Source organism: Vicugna pacos, chromosome 5 (assembly GCF_048564905.1).
Source record: "Vicugna pacos chromosome 5, VicPac4, whole genome shotgun sequence".
NCBI classification, from domain to species: Eukaryota; Metazoa; Chordata; class Mammalia; order Artiodactyla; family Camelidae; genus Vicugna; species Vicugna pacos.
The window spans coordinates 96131308-96159185 of NC_132991.1; the positions used below are offsets into that span (position 1 = coordinate 96131308).

Genomic DNA, 27878 nt, shown 5'->3' on the forward strand with positions numbered 1-27878 from the left:
CACTCGCATGCCTCACTGAGGGGCAGAGGGGATTCTGGAGCAGGTCACCACCCTCTCTGTGCCCCCCTCGCCCCCCGTAAAGCGGGGTGAGGACCGTCCCTCGGCCAGGGGTCGCGGGGTGTGTAGGTCCAGAGAGGGCCTGGTGCACAGCAGTCGGAGTGGCGGCGGCCCCCGCAGAGTCAGGGAGAGGGAGCACTGGGGGGACGAGGTAGCCGCAAGGCAGGACCGAGCCCTGCGCGTGCACCCACACGGCCCACACGCACGTGCACACAGACACGCAGACACGCGGACATGCAGACACCAGACACGCCGGCCGGGCTGCCCCACCCGCTCCGAGCTGTCAGACACCTGGGAGCCACTCGCCCAGACAAAACCCTCATTTTATAGGTGAGGGACTTCAGGCCCAGAGACACAAAGTGATTGCCCAGTGCCACCCCCAAGTTAGTGTCCCCCACCCTTCAAGCCACGTTTGCTACATCTATGAGCCAAGGAGCGTTAATCCCTTATCACTGGCACGTGTTCACGGCCTGAGTGGAGGTCGTCCGCCCACCAGGGGTGCGGGTGACCCCGGGTGGTGCTCATGCTGAGGTGGGAGCTGTGGACTGTGGCCTCCCGGCCCTCCCTGTCACAGAGCTCTTGGCCACCAGGCCTGCCCACCCCTCTGAGCGCCTGCCCGTCCCCAGGTGGCCAGCCTGAAGGAGCAGCTGGACCAGGAAGCGAAGCGGCAGCGACAAGCTTGCCTCGGCCAGGCCGTCCAGGCCAAGGAGTGAGCCCTGCAGCCAGTGCCCAGCCCACGCGGCCGCCGCAGGCCTGACCCCCGGGCAGCAGGACCCCGGCTGGGAAAGCTCAGGCCTCGTGCTGCTCGGGGCCGCGCTCGAGAGGGGCACCGGGGCCCACCGCTCGGAGCTCACCGCTCACCCCGGGGGTCGGCGGGCACCCTCTGCTCCACTGACCACAGGGCGCTCCCCCAGCCCTTGGGTCCTCGGCCTCTGGCTGGTGCTGGACCAAGCCTCAGACACTGCTCTCCGACACAGCCCCCGCCCCAGCAGCAGAGACTGTCTGCGCAGCTTGCACCGGGCCTGGTGCTGCTTCAGATGTGCTGACCTGGCCAGAGTCTGGTGGCCAGGCCCCGTCAGGCCGGCCTCCGCAGCCACAGGCCACATTCCGTGCCCTCAGCTCCGTAAACATGGGGAAACACATGGAAAACATTTCCACCAACTGAAGCCAAAAACATAATGCCCTGCAAGGCCCGGCCGCCGCAGCCCCTCCAGAGGCAGCAGGACCTCCCGTGTCGGGGACTGCAGGTCCGTCACAGTGGCAGGTGGCTGCAAACGACTCAGAACCAAGTCCTGAGACTCACCAGCCGTGAGGGACGTCGGGGTGTCAAAGCTAGTTGTCAGAGAACCACCCACTTTCCCAGCCCATAAACTCTGGGACAATTCCTGCGGGAATCCAGCCCTGGTTGCTGTGGAGACGGAGACAGCCATCCTGGGCCCACGGCCTGGGTCACCTGTCAGCTTCCCTCTCTGCTCCCCCATCAATGCTGGTCAGAGTGACTTGTCTGTTCTCCAAGCGGCCTCTTTTGTTCTGTAAGTGGTGTGTTTACAACATCTGTGGGGCGCCAGCCAGCCCAGCAAATGCCTGGTGCACAGCTGCTGGTCGCCCCAGCTGCCCCCTCCCTCCAGGAGCCCCCATGACACCCTCGAGGACTCGTGGAGCGACCTCCCCTCAACAGTCACGCTGAGCTGTGGCCCAGACAGACCATCTATGTGTCTGTTTCGAGGCTGGCCCAGCACCGGCAATGGGCTATCCTAGCAGAACTTCCTTGGCAATGGAGTTGCTGCACAAGAGCAGCGACCAGAGAGGGGTGGGCAAACAGGCGTCGCTCTGCCTGCCAGCCCTGCCTGATCGCCGGTGGCTGTGTTGAGAAGGGTTCGCAAGTTCAGCCCAGGCTCAGAGGGGAAGAGCTTGGTGATTCGTGAGCAACAGCTGCTCCAGGCAGAGGCGGCGTTCGTGGTGGTGCAGGCACCTTGCTGCTCACCCTCTTGCAGTGGCCAGTTAGAGCAGCGGGCAGCAGGCAGGCTCACCCCGCCGCTGGAGGGCGCTGTACCAATGGGGAAGGGCATTGGTACCGATGGGGAAGGGCAGGGCCACATGGCACTCAGGGCCTGGCATGTAGCGGACGGGTCCCTTCCCTTCCGCCCCAAGCCGGCAGGCAGCTTCCTTGTGGGGGACCCCCCTCCGCCACCGCCACCCCCACCCTCAGCAGGACCTGAGGGACGGTGGGGGAGAACCAGAAGCTGGAGACTGGAGTCTCTCTGCATCCCTGTGGCGCCCACTGGGCTCTCGGGTGTCACACCTTTGGAACTGGAGCCCTCAGCACAGAGGAGGTGCTTAATAAAAGCACAGGGATAAAAGAGAAACACGTCTCAGACGTGAGCAGGGTCGGAACGGTTTCTCAGCACTGAAATGAGGGCCACCCACAACGCGACCAGCGATCTGACTGGAGGTGTCAGGGCCCTCCTTGCCCAGACACTAGGTGCCTGTGAGCCCTCCAAAACTTTTCTATTTCAACAAAAATTCGATCAATGTAAGAAATAATACTTTCACTTATTCCACATAAAGTCATACACTTAGGAAAATGGATTTTTCTAATGGAAATAAATTGGTGTTTTCCTAAGCATTTCCAATGGTGAGCATGTGGCTTCTATGTGAGATTCTGCTGGGGGCGCCCGTCCCACACGTGGACCAGCCCCACCATCTCTGCCTCAGTGGACCAGCTGCTCCAAGGCCCCTTCCAGCCCTACAGTGTAGTGACCACCTGGGGTGGACCTCCCTGGGAGCCAGACCCTATCTGCCCCTCCAGGCCCTGTGACCTCCTGGACCCATTCCCAGAGCAGGTAAGGGCTTCCCTGGGGCAGAGGCTTCTGGGTTCACCTACATGGGAGGACCGGCTGCTCTGAGGAGAAGGAGAGAAAGCTAAAGGAGCATGCAGCCAGCCAGCCCCTGCCACTAGCAGCCCAGCCCTCCAGGGACCAGCTGGACGCTCCCCACCTTGGCCTGCATGGAGTCCTGGGGTGTCCCGAGGTCAGCTCTGGGGCTCCCCCTCTAAACTACACACACACTCCGGTCCTAAATTAAAATATCCCAGGCCTGTTGGGGAGGCTCAGCTTCCCGGCCGCAGAACGGGCCTGCTTGATAAAGTGATTTTGGTTTTGATAAATGTGGACTTTCTGTGGCAAAGACAAAGGCACCCTTGAGTCCAGAGGGGAACCTGAAACAGTACATTGCTGAAAAATATTTCCTGATAATATTTTTAGCACCTGGAAAAAAATTTTTTTTCTCTTTTTTGCCTACAGAGTTGGGTGTGTGTGTGTGTGTGTGTGTGTGTGTGTGTGGAAATGTAATGCCCAGCATGGTGGAGCCTCGTGTTAACCCCCGGTCTCCCAAATGGAACTGTAAGTGGACCAGGGTGATGGCCGTGGAGCGTCAGCTGGCCTCTGCCCGGGAAAGCATGGCCTCGCTGGGGGTCACCACCCAAGCCCTGCCTGTGGCTGGCCACCATGAGCACCTGCTCTCCAGGGTGGGGCCCAGCCTGAGGATCTCACAGTCACCCAGGGGTTTGGTGCTGGGCCCCCTGCCCTCCCGCCTGAGGAAACAAATGAGGGGCCGGCCTTCCCCTGGGCCCCAAGCCCATGGCACAGACGGCAGGGGGCTGCCAGGTTCTCACAGTAAGAAGACGCATTGAAAATCACTTCCTCCTGGGCTCTCGCCGCGATAACCAGCCTCCTGGCAGCTCTGCCCTTGGGCTGCCCTGTGCATCCTGACCCCACTCGGCTCTGCCCGTGAGGCTCCAGAGGGACACTCCCTATCCAAGGAAGATGAGGTGGCCACACCCCTCCTCCAACCATGGCCATGACCTCTGTGCTGCACCTCGCTCAGGCTTCCCCCACCTCCCCTCTCAGCAGCTGAGCCAGCAGGGTACCAGGCATTGCAAATTTGAGTGTGTGTGTGTGAGTGTGTGTGCGTGTGGCTGCACTGTCTCCATGGGTGCACGTATGGGGGAGCGTGTGAGAGAGGTGTGTCTGCACGTGGGAGGTGCGCTGGGGTGTGTGAGAACCAGCCCTTCCTCCCGGGTCCCCGCTGGGAGCCTGTGAAACTGGGGCTCTGCTCCCAGCGCAGCCCCTACAATTGGATGTCATGTCCGACTTCTTCTCTCCCAGGGTGGGAGGGCTTGCCTCTTCTCATCCTTCGTTTCTTGGAACCAAGGTTATCCTGCTGGCCTGTGGATCTCCAAGCCGGGAGCCTGGCCCAGGGCGGCCCTCCCACTGCTGAGCAGAGGGGGATTAGGGCAGAATCTGAGGGGCGGTCACTCTCAGTAGGGTGCCACGCCAGGGTCAGCCCCGGCAGTGGGAGCCTCCTGACATTCTGCACCTGGCCCTGATACCACCCTGAAGGTCGGGACCGTCATGGGAGCAGGACAAGTAGGGATCTGACAAGGCCGTAACTCCCAGTCATGCACTCACACGCGGAGGACCCTCCACAATTTCTTACAAATCACAATTTATGTTCCTTGCTCTGACTGCAGAATGGCGCATGCTCATTGAAGACATTTCAGAAAATACAGAATAACGCAAAGCCAAGTGTAAAACCACCCGGAACCTGAGTGGCAGCTCTTTTCCCCCTTCCTGCTCATCTTGGAGGGCCCACCCTTGTCTCCAGGGCCCCAGGCTCAGCTAGTAGCCACGCAGCCCCCCACACCAGCATTTCGAGAGCCAGGCGCTGGGAGAGGGACTGGGGCCCTAGGGCTCAGGCCCTGCCCCACACCACGGGACCCCGAGGTGGGCCGGAGGCCAGCGGCCTTGGAGGGACAAGCACGCAAAGAGTGAGCCTAAGATCAGCGGTCCCAGAGGCGAGAGAAAGGCTGGAGACACAGAACCAGAACTGTAGGCAATCGAGGTCCTGCCCTCCCACCAGGCTGCCCCTTGCCTGCCCCAAGCCTCCCGGACGGAGGGCTGCTGTGCCCAGGACTCACCGAGGCTCTCTTGCTGGGAGGTTTCCTTGGGTCCCTGATCCCATCTCCCTGATGTGGCCATGCAGGCGGAAAACATTTTGTTTAATGCCTAAAGCCACCCAGGCCCGGGGGTCCCCCTCACGTGAAACCAGATGGCAAGCCTCAGGGCTGGTGGGGAGGTGAGGAGACAGAACCAGGCTGGCTTCTGGCCACTTCCAGAAGGGTTCACCCAGGCACCACTCAGTCAGGGTGGCCCTCACTGACTTCACTCTGGCAGGAGGGTGACAGGGTCCGCTGGCCACGCAGGGGCCTGAACGGGCACGCAGGAAGCCTGCCCCTGGGCCCAACATCTCAGGCAGGGCTCAGGGTCGGCCCCAGAACAGCTCTGTGGGCAGGGCTTCTCCTCTGGGCCAGCCCCACGCTGGCAGCTGGGGACCCACGCGGGAGGAGGAGGACGCCCCGCCGCAGGGAGCGCCCGCGAAGCCCTCACCTCGCCACTGCCCAGGCCAGCGCACCCCGGGCGGGCGCGGGCGCGGGGCGGGGGCCCGGGGACCCGGGGACCCGGGGGCTGGGCCTCCTGCCAGGCCTGGCGCTTTAAGAGCCGCCTTATTTGCATGGCCCGCCCCGGCCCCGCCCCGGCCCGAGGGACCGCCCGGCTGGGTATTTAAATCGCGGCCCCGGGGGCGGGCCCGGTCCCGAACGCGGTCCCGCCCGGCGCCTTCCTCCGCCAGAGGCGACCCGAGCGCCGCCCGGCCGAGCGGGCGCGGGTCGCGGGGAGCCTACCGGCGGCGCGCCCGCGTTTCCCCGCACACCCGCCCGGCCCTGCCGGCCGCTCCCGACCGCGGCCTCGCCCCAGCCCCGCGGGGGCCGCGCAGAGCCGCTCCATCCCGCTGCATCCTGCCGCGTCGCCTCTCCGTCCCGCTGTGTCCCCGCTCCGTCCCTGTCCGTCCCCGCTGTGTTTCCGCCGCGTCCCCCTCCGCCCCGCTGTGTCCCAGCTGCGTCCCGGCTCCGTCCCCGCTCTGTCCCCGCCCGCCGACCCCCGGAGATGCGGCGCGGCGCCACCTGGGCGCTGCTCTTGGCCGCGGCCCTCGGACTCGGGGTGCGCGGCGTGCGCGGCGCGGTGGCCCTCGCCGACTTCTACCCGTTCGGCGCGGAGCGCGGCGACGCCGTCACCCCCAAGCAGGACGACGGCGGCTCGGGGCTGCTGCCGCTCTCCGTGCCCTTCCCGTTCTTCGGCGCCGAGCACTCCGGCCTCTACGTGAGTAACCCGAGCCCGCGGGGGGCGCCAGGGAGGGCGCTGCGCCCCGGCCGCTGCCCGCCGGCCCCGACTCCCGCCGCCGCCAGCAACTTGGCACCGCGGCGGCCAGAGGTGGAATGAGGACAGGCTTCCTCCCTCCGGCGGCCAAGGCCGGACAGCGGCCCGCGGAGAGGCGGGCGGGGGTGGGGGTGCGAGCTGCAGCCCGGCCACCTTGGCGAGTCCAGCGCCGCGCCCGTCCGGGTCCCTCGCCTCTGCCCGGCCGCCTGGAGCTTGGGCAGCGCGCAGTGATCGTGTTCAGCCCCCCTCCCTCCCAACTGGTCCCCTGCTCAGTGAAGGAAGACTCTCCTGGTTCCCTCACCAACAGCAGTGTGACACCCGGCAAGTGCTGCCTGAGTCCTCAGTTTCCCAGTGAGACACCTGGTCCTTTCAGGCCCTCACTCGGCCTGCCAAGGTCTCAGCCCCTCCCAGGGCCACGTGGTCCCTGCCCCCAGCTGACACCTGAGGCCCCCTGCCAAGAGGCTGGGGACCTGCCCAGACATTCAGGGAGGGGCCTGCTTCTTTGTAGACCCCCTAGGTGGCAACTGGGGGTGGTGTGGGGGACTCTGCAGGCCTGTCATCTCTGAGCCCCCTTTCCCTCTCCCTCTCCTCTGGAGTCTGGGGCTGCCACTCAGGCCCAGACCTTTCAAGCAGGACTCCCAGTGGGAGCTCTGGGGCCAGGAACTCAGGAGGGCAGGAACAGCTCAGGCTGCAGGGTGACATCTCAGTGCCAGTTCTGTCTCCCCCGTCCTGGGGTGGGGCCCTGGGCCGCTGAGGGGGTGAAATGTTGCGCCTCGTCAGTGCATTGGGCATTTACTGTGGGTGGGCTGCTGTGCGCCGGCACCTGCTGTCCCCTAAATCTCTGCTGGAACAGTGCTGGGCCAGGCTGATGTGTGGCTCCCTCCATACCGTCGCCCCCGCCTCAGCCCCTTACAGTGCCACCGCTACCACCTCTACCTTCTGCTTCACCATCTCTGCCATCACCCCCACCATCAGTCTCACCATTAGCACCACCGCCTCCACCATCTGCCCTGCCATCAACCCGTCAGCACCACCGCCACACCACCAGCTCCCCCACCTGCCGTGCCACCTGCTCCGCCAGCACCGCTGCCTTCCACCCACCACAGCCAACATCTTTGCTCCCTCTACCACTGTGACCGGGGGCAGCCATTCTCTCTGTAGGTGCCCCACCCTCTGGGCCAGGACCGGCAGACAATATGGGGTGGGTGGGGCAGAGCTCAGCTGTGCTCAGGGCCTGCGGGAGCCAGAGGCAGCCTACATCTTAGAAGGGGGAAACGCACGTTGGCACCACCTTAACAGAGTGACTCTGTCAAAATGTTCCTTAGGCATCTGGGCCGTGCTCAGCTGTCTCACCAAAGTCACAGGTGAAAATACTAGAAAACAGTTGGCCCTCTTAGCAGCCTCGCCACAAACACCTGCCCTTGCCAAACACCTAGGAGACGTGGCCCTGCAGGGGAAAGACCCACAAAGCGAACGGGCACTGCGGATGCTGGCAACACGTTCACAAGACCTTTTCCTTGAAACAGAGATGTTATCTGGCAAACACTCGCCCACAGGGACACAGTCAGCCCACTTCACCTTCTCTTTACTCCGTAGGGAAGACAACGGAAGTCTTGAGGTGGAGGATGCCCAGGACTACTCTGAGAGTTCTGTGGTCAAGGAGGGAGCAGGCAGGAGGGTTAGAATTGAAGCCAAACACAGAAGAGAAGGCATTTATTCCAAAGTAAGTGGGTCAGACCAGGTGCCTCCCAGCCTACCCAGCGGAGAGGACACTTCCCTGCACACCCCTGGCTCCAACCCTGGCAGCCAGCCCTGAGCCCAGGTGCCTGCATCCGGCCAAGTGAGGACCCTCCAGGCTGGACACCCCCTCAGCCCCCAGCCCAGTGCTTGGCAAAGAGCAGGATTGTTGAGGGAATGGCTGCATGGTGGGTGTGAGGACCTCAGCTCTGGGGCCCTGCCCACACGCCAGTGACCATGCATGGAGGTCATGCCTTCTGAGTCTTCATCAGAAACAGCCACAGACTGCGGCCCTAGCAAGGCCCCGGTCCTGCTGCCCGTGGGGGCCGCCCTTCTGGAAGCTCCAGCGCCTTGCTTCCTTCTCGTGTCCCAGCAGCTGTCTGTGCCGAGTCGCAAGGCTCTGAACGTGGTTGAGAGCCTGTTTTATTGCTGAGGTTTGAAACGCAAACCAGGCCGGCGCTGCTGGGGGTGAGCTTGGGGCGGTCGCGACCGCACTGAGTGGGAACCTCCCTGCTGGGAGCTGGACAGCAGTTCGTGGGGAGAGACGGCAGTGAGCGCTGGGGGCCCGTGTGGGGCTGAGTGCGGTGAGCCTGGCCAGTGGTGGTTCAGGGATCCTCCTTCCCCACAGAAGCCCCCAGGTGCAGCCCCCAGGGTGGGGGCTGGGGGCTGCAGAGGGAGATCTGGGTCGATTTGGCATCAGGAGCCCCAGCTGGCGGCCTCAGGCAGGACTTCCCCTCTGGGGAAGGGAGTGCTGGGTGGGCGGCATCCATGAAGGTATGGGCACCTTGCAAGGGTCCGCAAGTCTGTTACAAGGGTGCAGTGGCTGAGACACGGCTGTGGGGTCCACCATCATGTCTCTGAGACTGCGCCAATGGGGGTGGTACGCGGGGTGTCCCTCTCCACCCCCCCCAGCCTCTTCCAGCGCCTGCTGGCCTCTCAGCCGCAGTGCTCTGACACCCCTTGACCACTGGGTCTTAGAGACTCCTCCCTCCTTGTCTTTTGGAACACCTTGAGGCCAGTCCCAGACCTAGAGCCTTGAGCTGGAGACAGGAAGGGCGTGGGGCCGGGATGGGCGCCCAGAGGGAAGGCATGATGTGACCCGCGCTCCGGCCAGCAGCACCTCCCTCCAGTGCCCCAGGCATGGCTTGCTCCACACCTGGTATCCACTCAGCCTCTGGCAACCCCACTCTGCGGGCACAGTCCCCACCCTGCCTCTCCCAGCTCACCCACAGGGGGGCTCTGCAGGCAGCCGGGACCGGGGCTGCACATTTCCTCCATGAACCCCAGTTTCCCCACCTGTGCAGCGAGCACCCCATCCAAGTACATCCATGACACGTACCCGGCCAGCCGCGTCACAGCTGTCTAGCCACCAGCTCCACGCCATCTGGAAAACCCGCCCTGACGCAGGACAAAACCACGAGGTGGAGGCAGGGCTGGTGGCAGAAGTCTTACTCTGGCGGTGCCCGGGGAGGAGGGGAGCAGGAGGAAGGGGCTCCGGGAGGTGGAGCTGGGCAGGAAGGAGTCCAGGGAGGGTCCTGGAATGGTCTGGCAACTCTGTGTGGAGAGCGAGAGAACCAGGGCAGGCCTTCCGCCGGGACCTCCCTGGCGGCCCGTCAGAGGGCAGGCAGCATTGTCATCCCACGCACGGATGAGGAAACAGCCTCCAAATGCAGATTCAGGGGCCCCCTGATCCCTGTGTCCAGCCGCCTCCTTCCCGATCCACCCACACAAGTCCTGCTTCCTCCCTGGACCCACTGTCCCAGCGGTCAGGCAGCCTTGAGGCCTCCCTCCCTCCCCTCGTCCCCACGTGGTCAGAGCAGGCAGCTGGACCTGGCAGCCCTGCCTTGGAACGCTGGCCTCCAGCTCCTGGCCCTGCCCCGTGGGCCTGTCCGTGGGGCGGTTGGCTGAGGGCGCCCCACCAAGTGTGAACAAGACCCCACCTCTCCTTCCTGCCCTTGCCTGCCCCCGGCCTTGAGGCTGGGTGGTGTGTCCCCAGATCCCCACCGCGTCCCCCAGCTGCCTCTGCTCCAGCCGCACAGAACAGGCCACCCTTAGCCATTGTGATGTGATGGGGGGCTTCTCCCAGGACAGGCAGGTCTCCTTCCCGAAACAGCCCCTGCTCCCCCAGCCCCGTCCTTAGGCTCCCCCCACGTCGCCTCTGACCCCTCGGTTGCTCAGCTGTTGGTGTCTGTCTTGTCTGTGCACATCAGTGCACAGACTGCACACGTGTGTACGGATGCATTTCTGTGTCGTGAGAGGGGACATAGGTGCACATGTACGTGCACACGTGCATCTGCACATGTGTGTCTCCTGCTGTGTCCGCGGAGGGACATGCAAGCATGATGCCTCCTTTGTCAAGCAGACACCCAGGAAATGCTCATCAAGTGGCAAAAAATGAAATGAAATAAAATAAAACAGCCACAAGGACTCCTGGTGCCCAGATCCTGGTTGCTACATACCAGCTCCTCCGAAAGGAACTAGGGTTTTTCGGAGATTACACGGCCATGGCAGGAAACATTCAAAATGAGCTTGGAGAATCTCATGCCAGGAAGTAATCGAGTGTGCAGAGAACGACTGGGATGCAGGGAGAGGACACGGGCAGCCGGACAGGGGCTCCCGCGGCTGCTCTGGACAAGTTACACATTACAGTGCGGCAGCGACAGGTTCTGGCCCACTAAGTAAAGGGGAACCAGCGAGTCCACGCCGATGTCAGTAAACAGACAGTCAAGTGCTTCAGCGGTGGAGAAGGCCCCGCATGATGCTCCGGGGAGTTGCGTCCGTTCACGTCAGAGTCCGTGCTCAGGGGAAGTGCACACTGAAGCGTCTGGCGGTAAAGGGTCACCGCTTCTGAAAGACACTCTCAGTGGTTCACGAAACATTTATCTACGTAGAAAGAGAGAAAACGACAAAGCGAAGGGGGCAGAATCCTAGCATTTGGTGAATGTGGCTCAAAAGTGTGAGGAGTTCCTTGCAGTTGTGACATTACAGCAAAACGCAAAGCTGCCCCAGGGGTGCCTCCGGTGGAGCAGCCCCTGTTCGCACGGCCCCAGGCCCCGGGAACTTCGCAGCCGGTCGCGCCCAGCTCGCCGGACCGCGCCCGTGGACGCTCACCGTCACTCACCACCGACTGGTTCCCTGATCCCTTTACTCGCTCATTCTTCCTGAAACCTCGCCTGAGCCCTGGCTCTGAGTCCAGGCTCTGATGCGCGCTCGCAGCGGGGTTTCATTTTAGGTTTCAAGTATCATTTGTTTTGTGAGAGCGCCAGCCCCTGGGAGCAGCTCCATACCTGTTGGCTGTTCACCATCTGATGGATGGGATGACGCGCCCGTGATTCCGTCATCCGGGAGGACGCGCTCTGGACATTTTGGCGGACCCCTGCCTGCTGTGTTTCCAAGCATGTTTGGGGTCACCACTTCATACGAGCGCCCACGTTTCCGTCAGTAGTGTACCAGGAGCATTTTCCAATGCCTTAACTTTGCTTCAGAGACGTGCCTTTGGGGGCAGTGTAGTGGTCCACCCTCTGGCTCTACCGTAATTCTTCTAACCAGTCGCTGGTGGCTGACCCCGTGGGTGGTTTCGGCGTCTCCCAGCATGCTCTGGTGCACAGCATCCTTATCCAGGGCTGCTGTTCTCTCCTTTCCTTCCAAGAAATCCTCCAGGTGGGCCGGATGGGGCCCAAGGAGTGTACTTTGTGATGTCTTCCTATTGCCCCCTGCTGCCCCGAGGGCATCCTCATCTGTCCCCCTCTGCGAGTGAAGGTAGCCACGTCACCTGGCCCAAGGCGGGCACACCCTCAGCCCCAGGGCCGCCCGGCACCTGCCCATCTCACCCCGCGGTGCTGCGGGTCCCCCGGGAGCACGGCGGAAATGCAGCTGTGCCACAGGGCCCTGGCCAGCTTCTAGGCCAGACAGGTATCCTGGTGGTGTGATCCAGGGTTGGGGTGGGGGCAGTGGGCAGGCCCAAGGACAGAGTCCCATGGACACTGCTTCTGTGGGTCAGTGATCGGGCGGCCTGGAAGACTGCCCAGCTGGACCAAGGGGTCCAGCCTCAGGGCCTCAATAGTTATAAACTGCTTCTTTGCAAAGTGGCGCAAGTCACTCCTTAAACAGCTGCTGTGCGTGCGGCCACAGCCCCACTCCCCAGCCCTCAGACTCAGCAGCGCGTAAGTCTGGGCTCCGTGGGCTGAGCCCAGGGTAGGAGGAGTCGGGGGACAGGGCCCAGGCACAGGCCCCGGACCCCACACCCTCCACACAGGGAGGCAGCCCAGGACCACCCTGTGCCCAGGGCCACCCGGTCCAGGGCCAGGCACAGACCCTGGGGCCCTCAGGCACATTCTGCAACAAATGCACCCTGGACCTGCTTGGAGGAGACAGCCTCAGAGCCCTGCTAGGGGCGGGCCTGGGGTAGGGTTGGGGTCCCACTGTCCCCAGAGGTGAGACTGGCAGGGGAGGGGCCTAGGCACGTGGCAGCTGGGACACACCCAGTCTGCACTTGGAGATTGCACTCTAGCTGTGGTGGCCGCAGTGATGCAGGGGCAGCGAGGTCTCAGGAGAAGCCAGGAGGCTGTGGGCAGGCTGGCGATGGGCGCAGAGGGAGGGCGTGGATGCCCCGGTGGTGTGGGACTGCAGCCCACAGGCAGGGCATATCCAGGGGCCTCTGGGGAGCTGGGAATTTGGCCCTGGAGGGGCACCTGGCCCAGGTGTGCCAGAGAAGAGGCAAGAAAGTGGCTCTGTAGGAAGGGGAGGCGGGAGCTGCCTTCTACGCAGGGAGGGGAGGGCTGGGCGAGAGGGAGCGGCAGTGAGGACAGCGCACTGTAGGGACAGGTGCTTGGACGCCTGGAAGAGGCAGCCCCTGTCGGAGGGGCTCAGGGCCTGGGCTCAGGACCATAGGCCCAGCAGGGGGCCAGAGGGTGGCCACAGGGAGGCCCTGGACAATGGACATCAGGAAGTGCAGCCCCAGACAGCCTGGCCCGGGAGGGAAGGGCTGTCCTCCATCACTGCTTCTGCTGCCCCACCCAGCAGGGAATCCCTCCTTCAGTGCGGCAACCAGGCACCCTTCCCGCGGGACGCACCCTGGTCAGCCCTGGGGGCTCCTTCCCCCCCTTCCTGCCCCCCCCCCCCCCCGCAGCCACACGTGCTGCTGCCTGAGGCCCGCCTGGCACACAGGGTGCTCAGCCCAGGGCCAGTCTCCCCTCCTTGCCAGGCTGGGCGTGCTGGGTGTCCAGGGCCCCACCTTGACCGTGGGCCCAGGGCCCTGCCTGCAGCTGCCCTGTGAGCAGGACCTCAGCCCCCAGCTGTGCTTGTGGAAGGAATCCTGGTTACCCAGAAAGCTGCCAGGAAATAAAAGACGTGCCTACATTTTTCAAAACAAGCTTATAAAAGGCCTTGGAGCTTTATTGTTCTATTTTTGGCAGCGAAATCAAAGCAGGAACAAGGCCCCGCCCTTTCTGATCTGATGTTTGCAGAGCTAGGGCACTGGGTCCCTGGCTCCCCTCCAGGCCTGCCCGCCGGGCCCAGGGCAGCCCCTGGCCCAGCGAGGGGGCACCAGGCAGTCCTCAAGCTCCCCGGCTCGGGGACCGGCCAGACCACGTCACCCGCTTTCTGCTGGAAGTGGCCTCCAGGAGACTCTCCAGGACACTTCCCCTCTTTCCTGGTTTCATCCAAGTCGGAAATGCCACCAGCACAGTCTCTGCGCGTTCTCCTGGACCCGGGAGGGCTGGCCCGTCCTACGGGAAAGGCCTGGGCTCCTGCCGCCGGCCCCTCGGCCACGTGCACCCCCAGTCAAGGGTAGCCTCCCCCTCACAGAGCAGGCCGCTTCCTGCTGCTCATGGCCTCGGGGCCTCCCCAGGGGAACAGCCCAGGCCATGACCTGCGACTCCCCACTAAGTTTGCAGGCTCGCTCAGGCCGGCCTGGGAGAGGAGGGTGCACCTGCCAGCCGCCTGCCCCGCACTCGGCCCATCCACACACAGACTTCACAGGGCTGCCCGGCTGCGAGCCCCACCCTGGCGCCCTGTGTTCTCAGCCTAGGCTTGGGGAGACCAGAGGGTGGCCACAGTGGTGGGGGGCCCTGGACGTCAGGATCTGCAGGGAGGGTTGTGGGGAACGCTGAGCCAAGGCCCTGCAGACCAGCTCCAAGCACGCTTGTGCCCTCCCTGCCCGCTCCCAGGGTCTCCTGCGTTTCTGCCAGTGTCCTGACAGGCCGCGCTGGGCTGGCAGGTCCACCTGGACAGCCTCGGGCCCTCAGGGGCAGTGGGTGCGGGCGGCACGTTCCAGGCCCTGGACCCCAACAAACAGCCAGGCCCACGTCAGGTTCCGAGACACCAGAGGCAGAACAACCTGCCGGCACCGGGCGGGGGGCCAGATTCCACTCCTTTCTCCTGTTCTCCTGTCTATACTGCGTGTTTCACCAAGTGCTATTGCAAGTAGAAAAATAATAATAATCAAATCGGTATTTAGTGGAAAGTGGCATTGGCCCAGCTCTGAAGGAGGAGAGGGACCCCAGCATGGGGTGGAGAGGGGCTGCTGCACGGCCCCCCGCACCCCGGCTCCCCGCCCTGCATCAGCTGCACCCAGCTCCCGGGTCAGGTCCAGGGAGGTCCCTGTCCAGGTGAGCGCCTGCCAGCAGCCGGCTCGCTCAGCGCGGGGGCCCCACCGCCTTCTCGGCCGTGGTCCCGGCCCGCCTGGTCCTGGCAGGGGAACAGGGCCGGCTTGTTCTGCCTCGTTCCTGGCCGCCGGGCTCCAGGCCCACACCCCGTGGGGAGGGCAGCAGCGGCCTGGGGTGGGAGGAGGTGAGGGGAGAGGAGAGCAGGATGAGGCCAAGTGCGGGGCTGGGGGATGGTGCGGCAGGGAGGCCCGCACACACCACACACACCTGAGCCCTGACTTCAAAGGCAGGAAGGAAACTCCGGGGTGTGTCTGCAGGAGCCACAGGGAGCGGGGCCAGCTGAGGAGGAGGGTGTGTGGGCTGCAGGGAGGCAGTGACGGCAGGTCCCACCCAGCAGGTGGCCCTGGTCCGCCAGTGGCCCCAGCCCCGCCCCAGGGACGCCCACGCCGGCCTGCAGGGGCCTCCTGCCCCCCAGCACTGCATCCCCTCCCATCCCACTGCCACTGCTCCCCTGAACTCTCTTTCCCTAAACACGTGCAGAAAAGGGAACCCAACGTAAATCTGCAGCAAAAAAGCAGCCTCCACAGAACAGCCCCAAGCAAACCCACCCCCACGGCCCCGGGAGTGCGGGCCCTGCCCTGCCCCCTGCCGGGCACCCCACCAGGGCCGCCTGCACCTCTTCCTGCACCTGGCCTCCCCACTCCCGGTCGTCAGGCGGGTGCTCCGTGTTCTCCGGGGCATCTTGGTCCGGAGCCATCGCTGTGCAACCGCACGAAGCATCTGCAAGTCGTTCCTCTGTCTCACTGTGGTGGACGTGTTGCGTTCCGACTTAGACCATTCTTCTTTTAACTTTATTCTATCTTTACAGAACCAGTATGTGCTGAAGGGGTCGTTCACATGAAGGGGTCCGCGTCACAGTCAGACTACATTACAGAGAAGGGAGGGACTGGGTATTGAACTCAGGACCCCGTGCACGCTAAGCGCACACGCTCCCGCTGAGCTGTGCCCCCCTCCCCCAGGTTATTCTTAAGGCTGCTGTTGGGGAACACGTGGGACCCACGTCCCGAGTGTCCAGCTCGGAGTGGGCGGCTGGGCGGGGCCGCTCCTGTGTCCGTCACATTAGACCCAGAGCCCTGGGCGCTCCCCGCGCCCGCCAGCCCCGCGGGCGGGCGGTGGTTCGCGTGGCTTTGACATTCTGTTCCACTCGTGAGACGGAGCACATCGCACACGCGCTCGCTTCCCGCTGGATCTCCTCGTTCGTAAACCCGCTGTTGGAGTCCTTCCTGGCCTCTCTCCCGAGCTCACTTTTCCTCGCTCATCTGTGGGGCTCAGCACCGATGCCAGGCTCCAGTGCCGCAGGCAGCAGGGGTCGCCCCGTCTTCCGGGCCGCGCCTCACTCTCTTCAGCGGCACCTTTGGGTGAACAGGCGCTCTTGCTGCTAAGGTGTGAATGTGCCCGTCTGTTTTTATAGTTGCAGGCTGTGTGCCCCATTTTATCTTTCATACATTTCATTTCTTTGTTTAAATTTTATATTTATTTATTTAACGGAGGCACTGGGGATGGAACGCGGATCTCGTGCACACTAAGCTGGTGCTCTACCGCTGAGCGCCCCCCTGCACTCCGCCATCAAAGTCGAGGGTGCAGCCTCCCTGCTGCCCCCACCAGCCTCCCTGCTGTGCGGCCTGCGTGTGCGCACCGTGGGGCCTGCACACCGGGCTTTGCGTGCAGCGGGGGTCAGGGGCCCAGCGGTCTCCGCTTTAAAGGAGTGGGGCCACCCCGGCCCCCTGCTGAGGGGACGGACAGTCTCCCGCCTCCTGCCCGCCTGCCCCGGGCAGCGCCGGCCGGCCGCTGTCCACACTGACAGGGCTCAGCTTGCTCTGTCGGAGCAAGTCCTTCCATCTTGTTCCTCTCAAGGGAGTCGGGGCCATCCCCGGCTTTGCGTTGTTGCATAAAAGCAGAACTGGCTTGTCAGGTTACACACACACACACACCCCCACCAGGGTTTCTGTGGAGGCGGCGTGGAGCGCACAGACCCCCGCGAGAACCGGCGTCTCCACAACGTCGACTCGCTCCGCCCAGGAGCGCGGCAGGCTTCTGAGTGCGTGCAGACCGCCCTCAAAGTTCTCGACGGTTCCAGAGCTGACGGCAGGCAAGTGCTGCACAGCTCCTGTCAGAGCGACGCTTAGCAGTTGGTGTTTCCTATACTGCTCTTGGGGGCATCTTTAATTTCTTTTTTGACGTTTTTTTTTTGCTGCTGCGTAGAAGCACAATGGATTTCCTAGTTTTATCTTTAACAGCCAGACCAAACCTGTTACTGATTTTACTAAATTATCTGGGGATGCTTTTGAATTTTCCACATTCGCATCCGTGTCCTGTGCAGCTAATGATGGCTGTGTTTCTCCCTTTCTGGTCGTGTGACACTTTGATTCGTCTTTCGCTTCACCCTGTTGGCTGGACACAGTGTCTAGCAGATGCAGTGTTAGCAGGTCCTTGTCTTATTTCTGATCCCAAAAGGAAAGTGCCCCATTTCTCACCATCCAGTGTGATGTTCAAAGTCCACTTTATCGGATTAGGATGTCCCCTCACATCCCCACGTCTCATGTTCTGAGAATGTCCGTCACGTACGGTGTTGGCTCTTGCTACAAGCCGTCTCTGCACCTATTAAGATGATTATATGGTTTTCACCTTTAACCTTTTACACTGGTCATTTAAATTAATTAAATCAATTGCTTTTCTAATGCAAAGACTAGCCTGCATTCCTAACAGAAACCCACGTTTGCACTGATGAATTATTGATCCAATTTATGTGTTGCTGGATTCGGTTTGCTAGTAACGTGTCAAGATTCAGGCAACTTCTGTGTGAGACTGGCCTTTCTGAGTTTTAGTCCCTCTGTGTACTGCCTGGTTGTAGTTCGGCATCGAGGCTGTGCTAGGCTCGTGACACGCACTCTTCTGCTTGGAGGCGCTCGCGTACCTCGGGAAGTGTCTCCTGGACGTCTGGTTATGCTCTCTGGTGACGCAGTCTGGACCTAGAGTTTTCTTGGTGGGAACACTCTGAACACTACTGAATTTCTTCGTGCTTGTATAAAAATAGGTTTTCCATTTCTGCTTGCATTTAAGTTATGTTTTTCTAGAGAAAAAATCCGTTTTACATACAACTTCAAGGTTATTCACATACAACTGCTGAGGTCTGGGATTTGATGAGACCCTCCTTACAAGCCAGCGCCAGCCTGCCCCTGGGTGGCAGATGTTACCAGAGGCCCGCGACTCCCTGGCCAGAAACACACCTGGGACGTCAGGACTCGTGGCAAAGCGAGGGGCACAGCACGTGGTTTGCATTGGTGGCCCTGGTTCTCCAGGTCCCACGAGGCCACATGGAGGGGCCAGGCAGATGGAACCCAGACCTCGGGCTTCCATCACAGCCAGGAATCCCTGGGCTTGGGGACCCCATCTCTTCCATAGCAAGCCTGCCATTGTCCCCCAGAGACAACACCTTGTCACTCAAGGCTGTTCTCTGCAAACACAACCCAAACATATGGCCCAGGCAAGGGAAGACAGAAAGCTCGCAGAGGCCCTCAGGGCCCACGGCCACCTGCTTGGCCCCACGCTCTTGGACAAGCTCAAATTTGCACACGAGTCTGTTGTTTCATCGGCCACTCCGGCTACTTGGACTAGCAGAGCCAGGACCAAATCCAAGTGACCGTCTCTCACCACCTTTAACTCAGCTGGACACACAGGACCCTGTGTGGTGCAAGATGAACTGCCCAGGCCGCAGGTGCAGCTGGCTCCACACGGGTCCCAGAGGGGCCAGACCACCATCCGTTATGACCCACGCGAGGGTTCAGACCACCCATCTTATCTTTGACACCACCGCTGGTCATGACAGAGGCAGTAAATGGGCCTTAAAAGTGACTCCCGTCCAGGTAACCAACTCAGCCTGCTTTACCCAAACCTTCTTGGTTTTACACTGAAAATCTGGAATCCCAGGTCCCCCCAGTCACAGGCAGACCAGGATGGTTGACTCCACCAGTCTGGTTAGGGTCTGAGGGCTGTGTCGCCGAGCATTTGTGGCCTCAGTCACCACACACAACATGACCCGAGGCCGAGCATGAACTGGTGTCTGTAAGATGGAGTCGAGGTGGTGCCACGTGCGTCTGCCTGCACGGAGGGTGGGGCCCACCTTCGGGCGGCAGACACAGCAGGACAGCTGGTGACCAGAGTGCCCGTGGTTTTCCATCTTCATCACTCACAGACAGGGATGCAAACCCTGACTCAGGGGAGCCATGGGGCCTTTGCCAGGTGCTGGATCTCGGGGCAAAGAGCAGTCACCTACCGCTGCCACCCGGCTCTGAGGTGGTCCCTGCCCAGGTGCCTGATCAATGCTCCTCGGCCCTGAAACCAGTGTGCCCATCCCGGCAACGGTCATCTCCTCCCCACAACCATCCCTACTCACACCAGACTTCACCGGGAGGGCTCGGGGCATTGCTGTAAAATTTACAGACACTGTTGTGGCCCCTTCAGCGGCCCCCACGAACCACCTCAGATGACAATAGCAGTGACCTCAGCCAAGTGACCGTGCCTCCACGACCAAGGACTCTGGCAGCCCAGCAAGAGAGTGAGGTTTGAGTCCCGCGGCCCCGTCACCCGGGAGGTGCCAACCACGCACCACTGCGCCCAGGAGAGGTCAGGCAGCTTCCCATCTTCCACGTAGCTCTGTGTAGCCCAGATAGGCCCTTCCCTTGTGTCCCAGCCACAACGCAGAGGGCAGCCCAGGGGAGACAAACTGCGTGGACTGGGCAGGCTCAGCAGAAGAGGACACACCTCTGTGGTGATTCTGAGGAGGCCAAGCCAGGGCTCATAGCTCCAGACCCCCACGGATGGGGGGGACCCAGGAATGCCATCGGACATCTGACTGTGACCGCTGCAGGGTTGCCTCCGAGGCCACAGGCCCATCACTGTCAGACACAAACAATCAGGACATCGGCGGTGGCAGTGCTGTGGCCAGAGGGGGCTGATCAGGCCGGAACAGCAGCATGACGGCGCAAATGCGTCCACAGCAGGAGACCCCGTGGTGGTCCTGGGAGGGGTCAGAGGCCCTTCTCAGTGAGACAGCGGGCCAGCTTCAGTGGAGACAGGCCTGGCGTGAGGCAGTGGCTTCTGCGCCTCCGACACAGAGCCTTCCTTCCGCCAGGTCCGTGGTGGGGGCCGCGCTGCCATCTCTGGTACGAGGAGGGAAGCGGGGGCACCCAGACCGTGTAACCCGCAGCGGCTGCCTGTTCCATGTCAGTGGGCCCCAGAGGTGGGCGTCTTTGTCGGCCAGGCTGTGCCCTGCCAAGTGGCAGCCTCGCCAGGAGACGGGGCCGCCGGCTTTTCTGTAAAGGCCCGGGTCGTGAACCCCTGTGGGCTTGCGGCCGGGAGGCCTCTGCCTCACTGCTCAGCTCCGAGCAGCCGGAGACGGTGTGTGAGAGGGTGGGCAGCGGTGCTCCAGCGAGCACCAACCGCGGAGCCCTGCCCGGGCCTCCCGGTGCTGACCTGGGAGCTCAGAGTGCTGGAAAAACAGAAACAAAAGGAACACAGACGAGTAAGCATGGAGACCGCACGTGGCCCCCGGGGCCAGGCGTGGCCGCACACGTCTGCAGACCCTCCCGAGACCAGAGCAGCGTCCGGAGGTCGTAAGCGTCCCACGAGTCTGGTCTTTGCGGAGCGTCCTGGACGGGCTGGGTGATGCTCCTGCGTCCACCCACCGCGCTCGCTGGCCTTTCGTGGCTTCCTGAACTGGGGCTGGGGCCGGCCGCCTGCCGCCCAGGGGACGCCATCAGCGAGTCAGGCAGGCCTGCGGGTCCGCGGGGGCAGTGGCTGAGCTTCGGGGGCCGAGGGGCAGCGGCCGCTGTTTCCCGTGAGGCTGAGACTGCTCTGGGCAGGCCCACCTTTCCACCTGGCCGCCCTGCTGGGTCAAGTTCAAGTCGAACCCCCCCCCGGGGATACCGGGGGGAGAGTCACAGGCCCCGCGGGTCCCCCTCGGCGGGGACCCGCTCTCACCGGGAGCCCGCGGCGCCCCCAGTTTTGGGCTCCGCCGCAGGCAGGGGGCGCTGCTGGACAAGGCGCGGCCGCCGATCCCGCCCCGGGCGTCTCCCAGCGTGCGGGCCCAGCGAGCGGAGGCCGGGTCCTGCCCGAGACCGGGGGCGGCTCCCCCCGGGGCTGCCCCGCGGCGCTCCGGCCTCGTCCCCCCGTGACTGCGGCGCTCTGCGCGCCCGCGTGCCCGCCGGCACCCGGTGCCGCCGAGCAGGCGCGCAGGCGCCTCGTTACCGTTGTAACTTGCGCTTCCGCGATCACCCGTGACGCTCGTCTGCCTGCCTGCTCTGCCGACGTGTCCGTTAAGGCCTTTGGCCCAATTTTTGATCAGGTGGTTTGTTTTCTTATTGTTGAGTTTTAAGAGTTCTTTATACATTCCGAGTAACAGTCTTCATCATATTTGCAAACATTTCCTCCACGTCAGCGGCTTTTCTTCTCACTCCCTGACACCGTCTTCACAGAGCAGGAGGGTCTCTTCCCCTTTCGTGCCGCATCAGCTACAACTCCCAGCGAAACACTGAAGAGGGCGGCGGGGGGCATCCCTGCCTTGTCCTGCTCTTGGTGCGACGTTAGCAGCAGGGTTTTGCAGCTGTCCTTTGTCAGGCTACGGCAGCGTCCTCTGCTCCTCGTCTCCTGAAGGGCGTCAGCATGACGGGTGTTGGATTTGGTCAGATGCTCTTTATGCACCTGCTGATACGCTCGTGTGACTTTTCTGGCCTCCTGATGTGGTGGGTTACATCAGTTTGTTTTTTGAATGTTGAACCAGCCTTGCGTGTCTAGGATAAATCGGTTGTGGTGTGTGCTTCTTTTTGTACGTTATTGGCTTTGACTTACTAATTGCTGAGGATTTCTGTATCTGTGTTCACGAGAGATACTGGTCTGTGGTGCCCGTTTCTGGCGACGTCTCTGTCTGGTTTTGGTATTAGGGTAATGCTGGCCTCAGGGGATGAGTCACAAATATTTCCTCTGCTTCTGTCCTCTGGAAGAGACTGTAGAGAGTTGGTATAATTTCTCCTTACATGTTTGGTAGAATTTATCAGTGACCCATCTGGACCTGGCACTTTCTGTTTTGGAAGGTTATTAACTGTGGATTCAGTGTATCTAATAGATACGTGTGCTTGTTCGGATGGTCTGTTTCTTCCTGTGTGAGTTTTGGCAGTTGTGTCTTTCAGGGCATTGGTTTATTTCACCCAGGTTGTCACATTTATGGTCATAGATTTTTTTCGTATTTTCTCATTATTATCCTTAAATGGCCACAGTACCTGTACTGTTGTCCCCTCGTTCCTTTCTGGCATCAGTAATTTGTGTCCTCTCTTTTTTTTCATAGATGGCCTAGCTAGAGGCTTATCAATTTTATTGATCTTTTCGAAGAGCCAGTTTTTGTTTTTGTTGATTTTTTTACCTATTTTCAGTTTTATTGATTTTTTTCTCAAATTCTTCCACAAATTTCCGTCTAGGGGCTGCTTTCACTACATCCCAAAATTGTTGGTAAGTTGCACTCCCTTTTTCATTTGGTTCAAACGTCTCTTAATTTCTCTTGACATGCCGCCCTCCTTTGACCCATGTGTCATTCAGAAGTCTATTGTGCAGCTTTTGTGTAACTGGGAACTTTCCAGTTATCTGTGCTGTGTATTGATTGCCCATTCAATTCCACGGTGGCCTGAGAGCAAACACTGTATGATTTCTACGCTTTTTGCTTTCTATGGTGTGTCTCGTGGCCCAGAATGTGGTCCCTCCTGGAGACTGTTCCGTGTGAGCTTGAGAAGAAAGCGCACTCTGCTGCGGCTGGTGGAGTGCTCCGTCGGGTGTGTCTGGCTGTTTGAGGGTGGAGCTGAGTTCGGGTGTGTCCTGCCTGGCTTTCCGCCCGCTGGATCTGTCTGCTCTGACGAGGAGTGTCGGCGTCTCCAGCCATGACAGTGGACGCGTCTGTCTCCTTGCAGCTCTGTCCGCTGTTGCCTTATTAGCTCAGGGCTCTGGTGTTGTGTGCACACGCATGGAGGACCGCCGTGTCTTACAGGAGAAGCGACCCCTTCGTCATCACGCGATGCCCTTCTTTACCCTTGATAGCTTCCCTTGCTTTGAGCCCCTCCTGTTTGAAGTCAGCGTCACAGCTCTCGCTTGCTTTGGATTGGTGTTAGCATGTTTCCCCGCCCATCTGCCCTTGATCTGTGAGCATCTTTATATTTAAAGTGAGTTTTCTGTAGGCAGCTTACGGCTGGGTCTTGTTTTTCGATCCACTCTGACAAACTGCGCCTCTTCACTGGTGCCTTTAGACCACAGTCAAAGCGATTGCTGATGAGGCTGGACTAACATCTGCCGTGTTTGTCCCTGTTTTCTACTTGCTGCCTTTGTTCTTCGTTCCTATCTTTGTCTTCTGCTCTTTGCCGCCTTTTGCGGTTTTTAAATGAAGTATGGGTGACCTGTATGCTATGTTAGTTCTGCACACAACGTAGCAGTTCGGCACTTCTATGCATTACAGAACGAATCCCACGCTAGGCCACCATCTGTCACCGCATCAAGTGATTACAGAGCTACTGACTATGTCCCCCACGCTGCTCACTTCGTCCCTGTGATGCCTTATTTTGTAACTGGAAGTTGGTACCTCCTCTTAGTCTCCCTCCCCTGTGTCACTCACCCCCCACTTCTCCTCCCTCCGGCCAGCGTTTGTTCTCTATGAATCTATTTCTGTCTTGTTATGTTTGTTCACTCATTTGTTTTTTAGATTCCACATGTAAGTGAAATCATACAGTATCTGTCTTTCTCTGTCTGGCTTCATTCACTTAGCATAACACTCTCCAGATCCATTCAAATTGTCACAAATGGCAAGATGTCATTTTTTATGACTTAGTAATATCACACACACACACACACACACACTTCTTTTTCCATTCCTCTCTCAGTGGACACTTAGTTCGCTTCTATGTCTTGGCTGCTGTGAATACTGCTGCTATGAACATAGGGTGCATGTATCTTTTCGAATTAGCAGTTTTGTTTGCTTTGGAAAAATACCCAGAAGTGGAATTACAGGATTGTACGGTAGTTCTATTTTAAATTTTTTTAGTGACCTCCATACTGTTCTCCATAGTAGCTGCACCAATTTCCATTCCAACAATGCACAAGGGACCCCCTTCCTCCCCATCTTCACCAACATTTGTTATTTGTGTTTTTGACAAGAGCCATCCTGACAGGTGTGAGGTGATGTCTCATTGTGGTTTTAATTTGAGTATCTTTGATAGTAAAGCTGAACATCTTTTCATGTGTCTGTTGGCATCTGTGTGTCTTTCTTGGAAAAATACTCAGGTCCTCTGCCCATTTTTAGATCTGTTTTTTGTGTGTTTGTTTGTTTGTTTAATGTTGAGTTGTATGAGTTCTTTGTATATTTTGGATATTAACCCCTTGGCAGATATATCATTTGCAAATGCCTTCTCCCATTCAGTGGGGTGCCTTTTCATTTTGTTGATGGTTTCCTTCATTGTGCAAAAGCTTTTTAGTTTGATGTGGTCCCATTTGTTTATTATTGCTTTTGTTTCCCTTGCCTGAGGAGACAGATCCAAAATATATACATACATACATATATATATATAGCTAAGACTTATGTGAAAGAGTGTCCTGCTTATGTTTTCTTCTAAGAGTTTTATGGTTTCAGGTCTTCTATTTAAGTCCTTAATCCACTTTGAGTTTATTTTTGTATATGGTGTGAGAAAGTAGTCCAGTCCGAGTCTTTTGTATGTCCCTGTCCAGTTTTCCCAACACCATTTATTGAAGAAGCTGTCTTTTCCCCATAGTATATTCTTGCCTCCTCTGTCCAAGAGTAATTGACCTTAAGTATGTGAATTTATTTATGGATTCTCCATTCTGTTCCACTGATCTTTGTCTCCGTTTTTGTGGCAACGCCAAACTGCTTTCACTACTGTAGCTTTGTAGTGCTGGTCAGAATCAGGGCGTTGATACCTCCAGCTTTGTTCTCCTTTCTCAAGATTGTTTTGGCTATTCACAGTCTTCTGTGTTTCCATACAGATTTTAGAATTACGTGTTCTAGTTCTGTGAAAAATGCCATTGGTATTTTGATAAGGATTGCACTGAATCTGTAGATTTCTTTGGCTTATATGGTCATTTTAACAATATTAATCCTTCTCATGCATAAGCATGGTATTTCTTTCCATTTGTTTGTGCGTATTCATGTTTCTTTCATTAATATCTTATAGTTTTCAGAGTACAGGTCTTTTACCTCCTTGGTTAGATTTATTCCCATATATTTCATTATTTTTGATGCAATTATAAAGGGGTTATTTTCTTAATTTCTCTTTCTGATAGCTCATTGTTAGTGAATAGAAATGCGACAGATTTCTGTATATTAATTTTGTACCTTGCATCTTTACTGAATTCATTTATTAGTTCTAATAGTTTTCTGGTGGCATCTTTAGGATTTTCTGTATATAGTGTTATGTCGTCTGCAAACAGTGACAGTTTTACTTCTTTCCAACTTGAATTCCATTTTTATTTCTTTTTCTTATCTGATTGCTATGGCTGGGACTGCCCATGCTATGTTGAATAAAATGGTTAGAGTGGGATTCCTTGTCTTGAATTTTGTCAAAATCTTTTTCTGCATCTATTAAGATGACTGATTTTTATTTTTCAGTTTAACATGGTGTATCACACTGTATGATTTGCAGACACTGAACCATCCTGGCTTAGGACCTGGTTTGCTTATATAGGCTACCAAGGCATTAGAGCCAGCTCAGTCTAATGCACGACTTCTCTGTTTAGCTGCTTTAACACAACTAGTCCCAGTCGACTTTCAAATAACACTGTACTGCTTTTCAGGTAGTGTGAATGCCTTATCATCACAAAGTAATTCTAATTCAGCCCTCCTCACCCTTGTATTATTGCTGTCATTCCTTTTACATATATAAGCATATATGTGTATATGTGTGTGTGTGTGTATATACAGTATGATGGAATACATTGTTGGTATTATTTTGGACAAACTGTTATCTGTGTGATCAATTAAGAGTAAGAAAAATAAAAGCTTTTATTTTACCTTCATTACTTTATTCCTTCTTTTATGCCCTTTCTTTCTTAATGTAGACTCAGGTTTCGACCTGTATCATTTTCCTTCTCTCTAAAGGACTTCTTTTAACACGGCTTGCAAGGCGCGTCTACTGGCAACAAACGTCCTCGGGTTTTGTTTGCCTGAGAAAGGCTTCACTGCTCCTTCACTAAGGATGCCTTTGCAGGGTGCAGAGTTCTAGGATGGTGGGGTTTTGCTTCTCTCCCAACTCTTGAAGTATTCACTCCACGCCCTACTTCCTCGCATTGTTTCTGAAGAACAGTCAGATGTAATTCTTACCTTTGCTCCTCCGTGGTAAGGTGCTCCCCTCTCTGGTTGCTTTCAAGATTTTTCTTCGTCTTTTATTTTCTATAGTTTGGAAGTGACATGCCTGGGTGTTTGGGCACCTGTCCTCACTGGTGCTCTCTGAGCTTCTCAGACCGGAGGTCTGTCGTCTAACGTTAATCTGAGGAGATCCGCAGTCATTACTGTTTCAAATATTTCTTCTGTTCCTGTCTTCTCCTTCTGGAGTTCTCATCACACGCAAGGCAGTTCTTCTGTGGTTGTCCAACAGTCCTTGGATAATGTGTTCTGGTTTTTTTTTTTCAGTCTTTGTTCTCTTTGCTTTCAGTTCTGGAGGTTTCTATTGAAATAGCTACACGCCCAGAGATTCTTTCCTCAGCTGTGTCCAGTCTGCCAGTGAGCCGACCAAGGGCACCCTTCATCTCTCTTACAGTGTTTTTGATCTCTAGCGTTTCTTTTCATTCTTTCTTCGGACATCCATCTCTCTGCTCACATTGCCCACCTCTTCTTCCATGCTTTCTGCTTTCTCCTTCAGAGCCCTTAGCATGTTAATCATAGTTGTTTTAAATTCCCGGTCTGATAACCCCAGCAACCTGCCATGTCTGACACTTGCTGTGCACCTTCCACCTTTTATTATGCCTTATAATTTCTTCTTCGTGGCTGGACATGATGCCCTGAGTAAAAGGAACTGCTGTAGACAGGCCTCGAGCAATATGGTGGTGAAGTGTGGCTGCCGACTGCACGCTACGTTCTGCTTTCGCCATACCCTTATATTGTTCTGTTAAATAACACTTTTGTTATCTTTCTTTCCAAAGTGACTTATAAGTGTATTTCTTAATTTCCATACACACAGGAATCTTCTACCTTTTGAGGGTTATGATTTCCAGTATAATTGCTCTGTGGCCAGAGAACAAACTCTGTATTTTTTGTAATCATTTGAAATTTGTTGAGACTTCCCATATAGTCAGTATATGGTAAATTTTAATATTATGTTTTTGTTGTCTATTAGGTTGATGATTATTTGCGTTGTTCAAATTTGCTGTATTCTGACGGATAGTTTTCGTCTGCCTGGTCTCTGTTCTACTAGAGAAGGTATGTTGAGATGTCCCACTTAATGGGTTACTGGTGCAGCTGAGTTCCAGTCTACTGTCGTGTGCTGTCTGTCCCACCTGCTTTGTATTTCTTTTTCTCCCCTTTCTTGCCGTCTTCTGTGTCAAGTGCTTTAATCATGCCGGCTTATCCCCTCTCTCAGTTAGGACATAAAGACTGTTTCTATTCTTTCAGTGACTATCCCAGACAGAATCATATGCACTTTTAATTATCAGTGCTCACTGTAAGTTCATTAATGCCTTTATCTTTCTCCTGGAAAATACAGTGACTTTGGCTCTCTTTAGCATGATTTATACTCTCCCAATTTATAGGCTACTGTGACTAATTTTAATTCTATAGACTTTTTTTATACAATTCCACCAAGCATTATTTATATTATTTCTTTATATGGTCAATGTTCATTTAGATTTATACTTTCTGCTGTAGTCTGCTGTGTTGCTATAATGAAAATGCCATAGACTGGGTGACTTAAACAAAATAAAATGAAAGCAAAAACAGAAAAAGCATTGACTTCTTACGGTTCTGAAGGCTGGGAAGTGCAGGATCCAGGGGTCAGAAGATTTAGTGTCTGGTGAGGAACCACTCCCCGGTTCACAGATGGCCACCTTCTCACTGTGTCCTCACGTGTCAGAAGGAGCAAGGGGCTCCCTGGGACCCCTTAAGGGCACTAAG

At 57.7% G+C, this 27878-nt stretch overlaps 3 protein-coding genes across 3 annotated transcripts in view; all 3 read left to right on the top strand.

The window, feature by feature from the left end:
* CROCC2 (ciliary rootlet coiled-coil, rootletin family member 2) overlaps positions 1–777 on the top strand; it is a 61494-nt gene extending 60717 nt beyond the window's left edge. The window contains exon 33 of the mRNA XM_072960693.1: positions 684–777. Coding sequence (XP_072816794.1) covers positions 684–770 — 87 coding nt within the window. The 3' untranslated portion in view covers positions 771–777. The remainder of the gene's footprint in view (positions 1–683) is intronic.
* A 4944-nt stretch (positions 778–5721) lies between these two features.
* The window catches only part of SNED1 (sushi, nidogen and EGF like domains 1), a 76582-nt gene continuing 54425 nt past the window's right edge, over positions 5722–27878 (top strand). Inside the window, exon 1 of the mRNA XM_072962009.1 lies at positions 5722–6272. Coding sequence (XP_072818110.1) covers positions 6060–6272 — 213 coding nt within the window. The 5' untranslated portion in view covers positions 5722–6059. The remainder of the gene's footprint in view (positions 6273–27878) is intronic.
* On the top strand, positions 6896–27153 carry LOC140696525 (uncharacterized). Its single transcript, XM_072962011.1, has 2 exons — positions 6896–8052; positions 27106–27153. The coding sequence occupies exons 1-2, from the start codon at positions 7093–7095 to the stop codon at positions 27151–27153; spliced, it is 1008 nt and encodes a 335-aa protein (XP_072818112.1). The 5' UTR covers positions 6896–7092.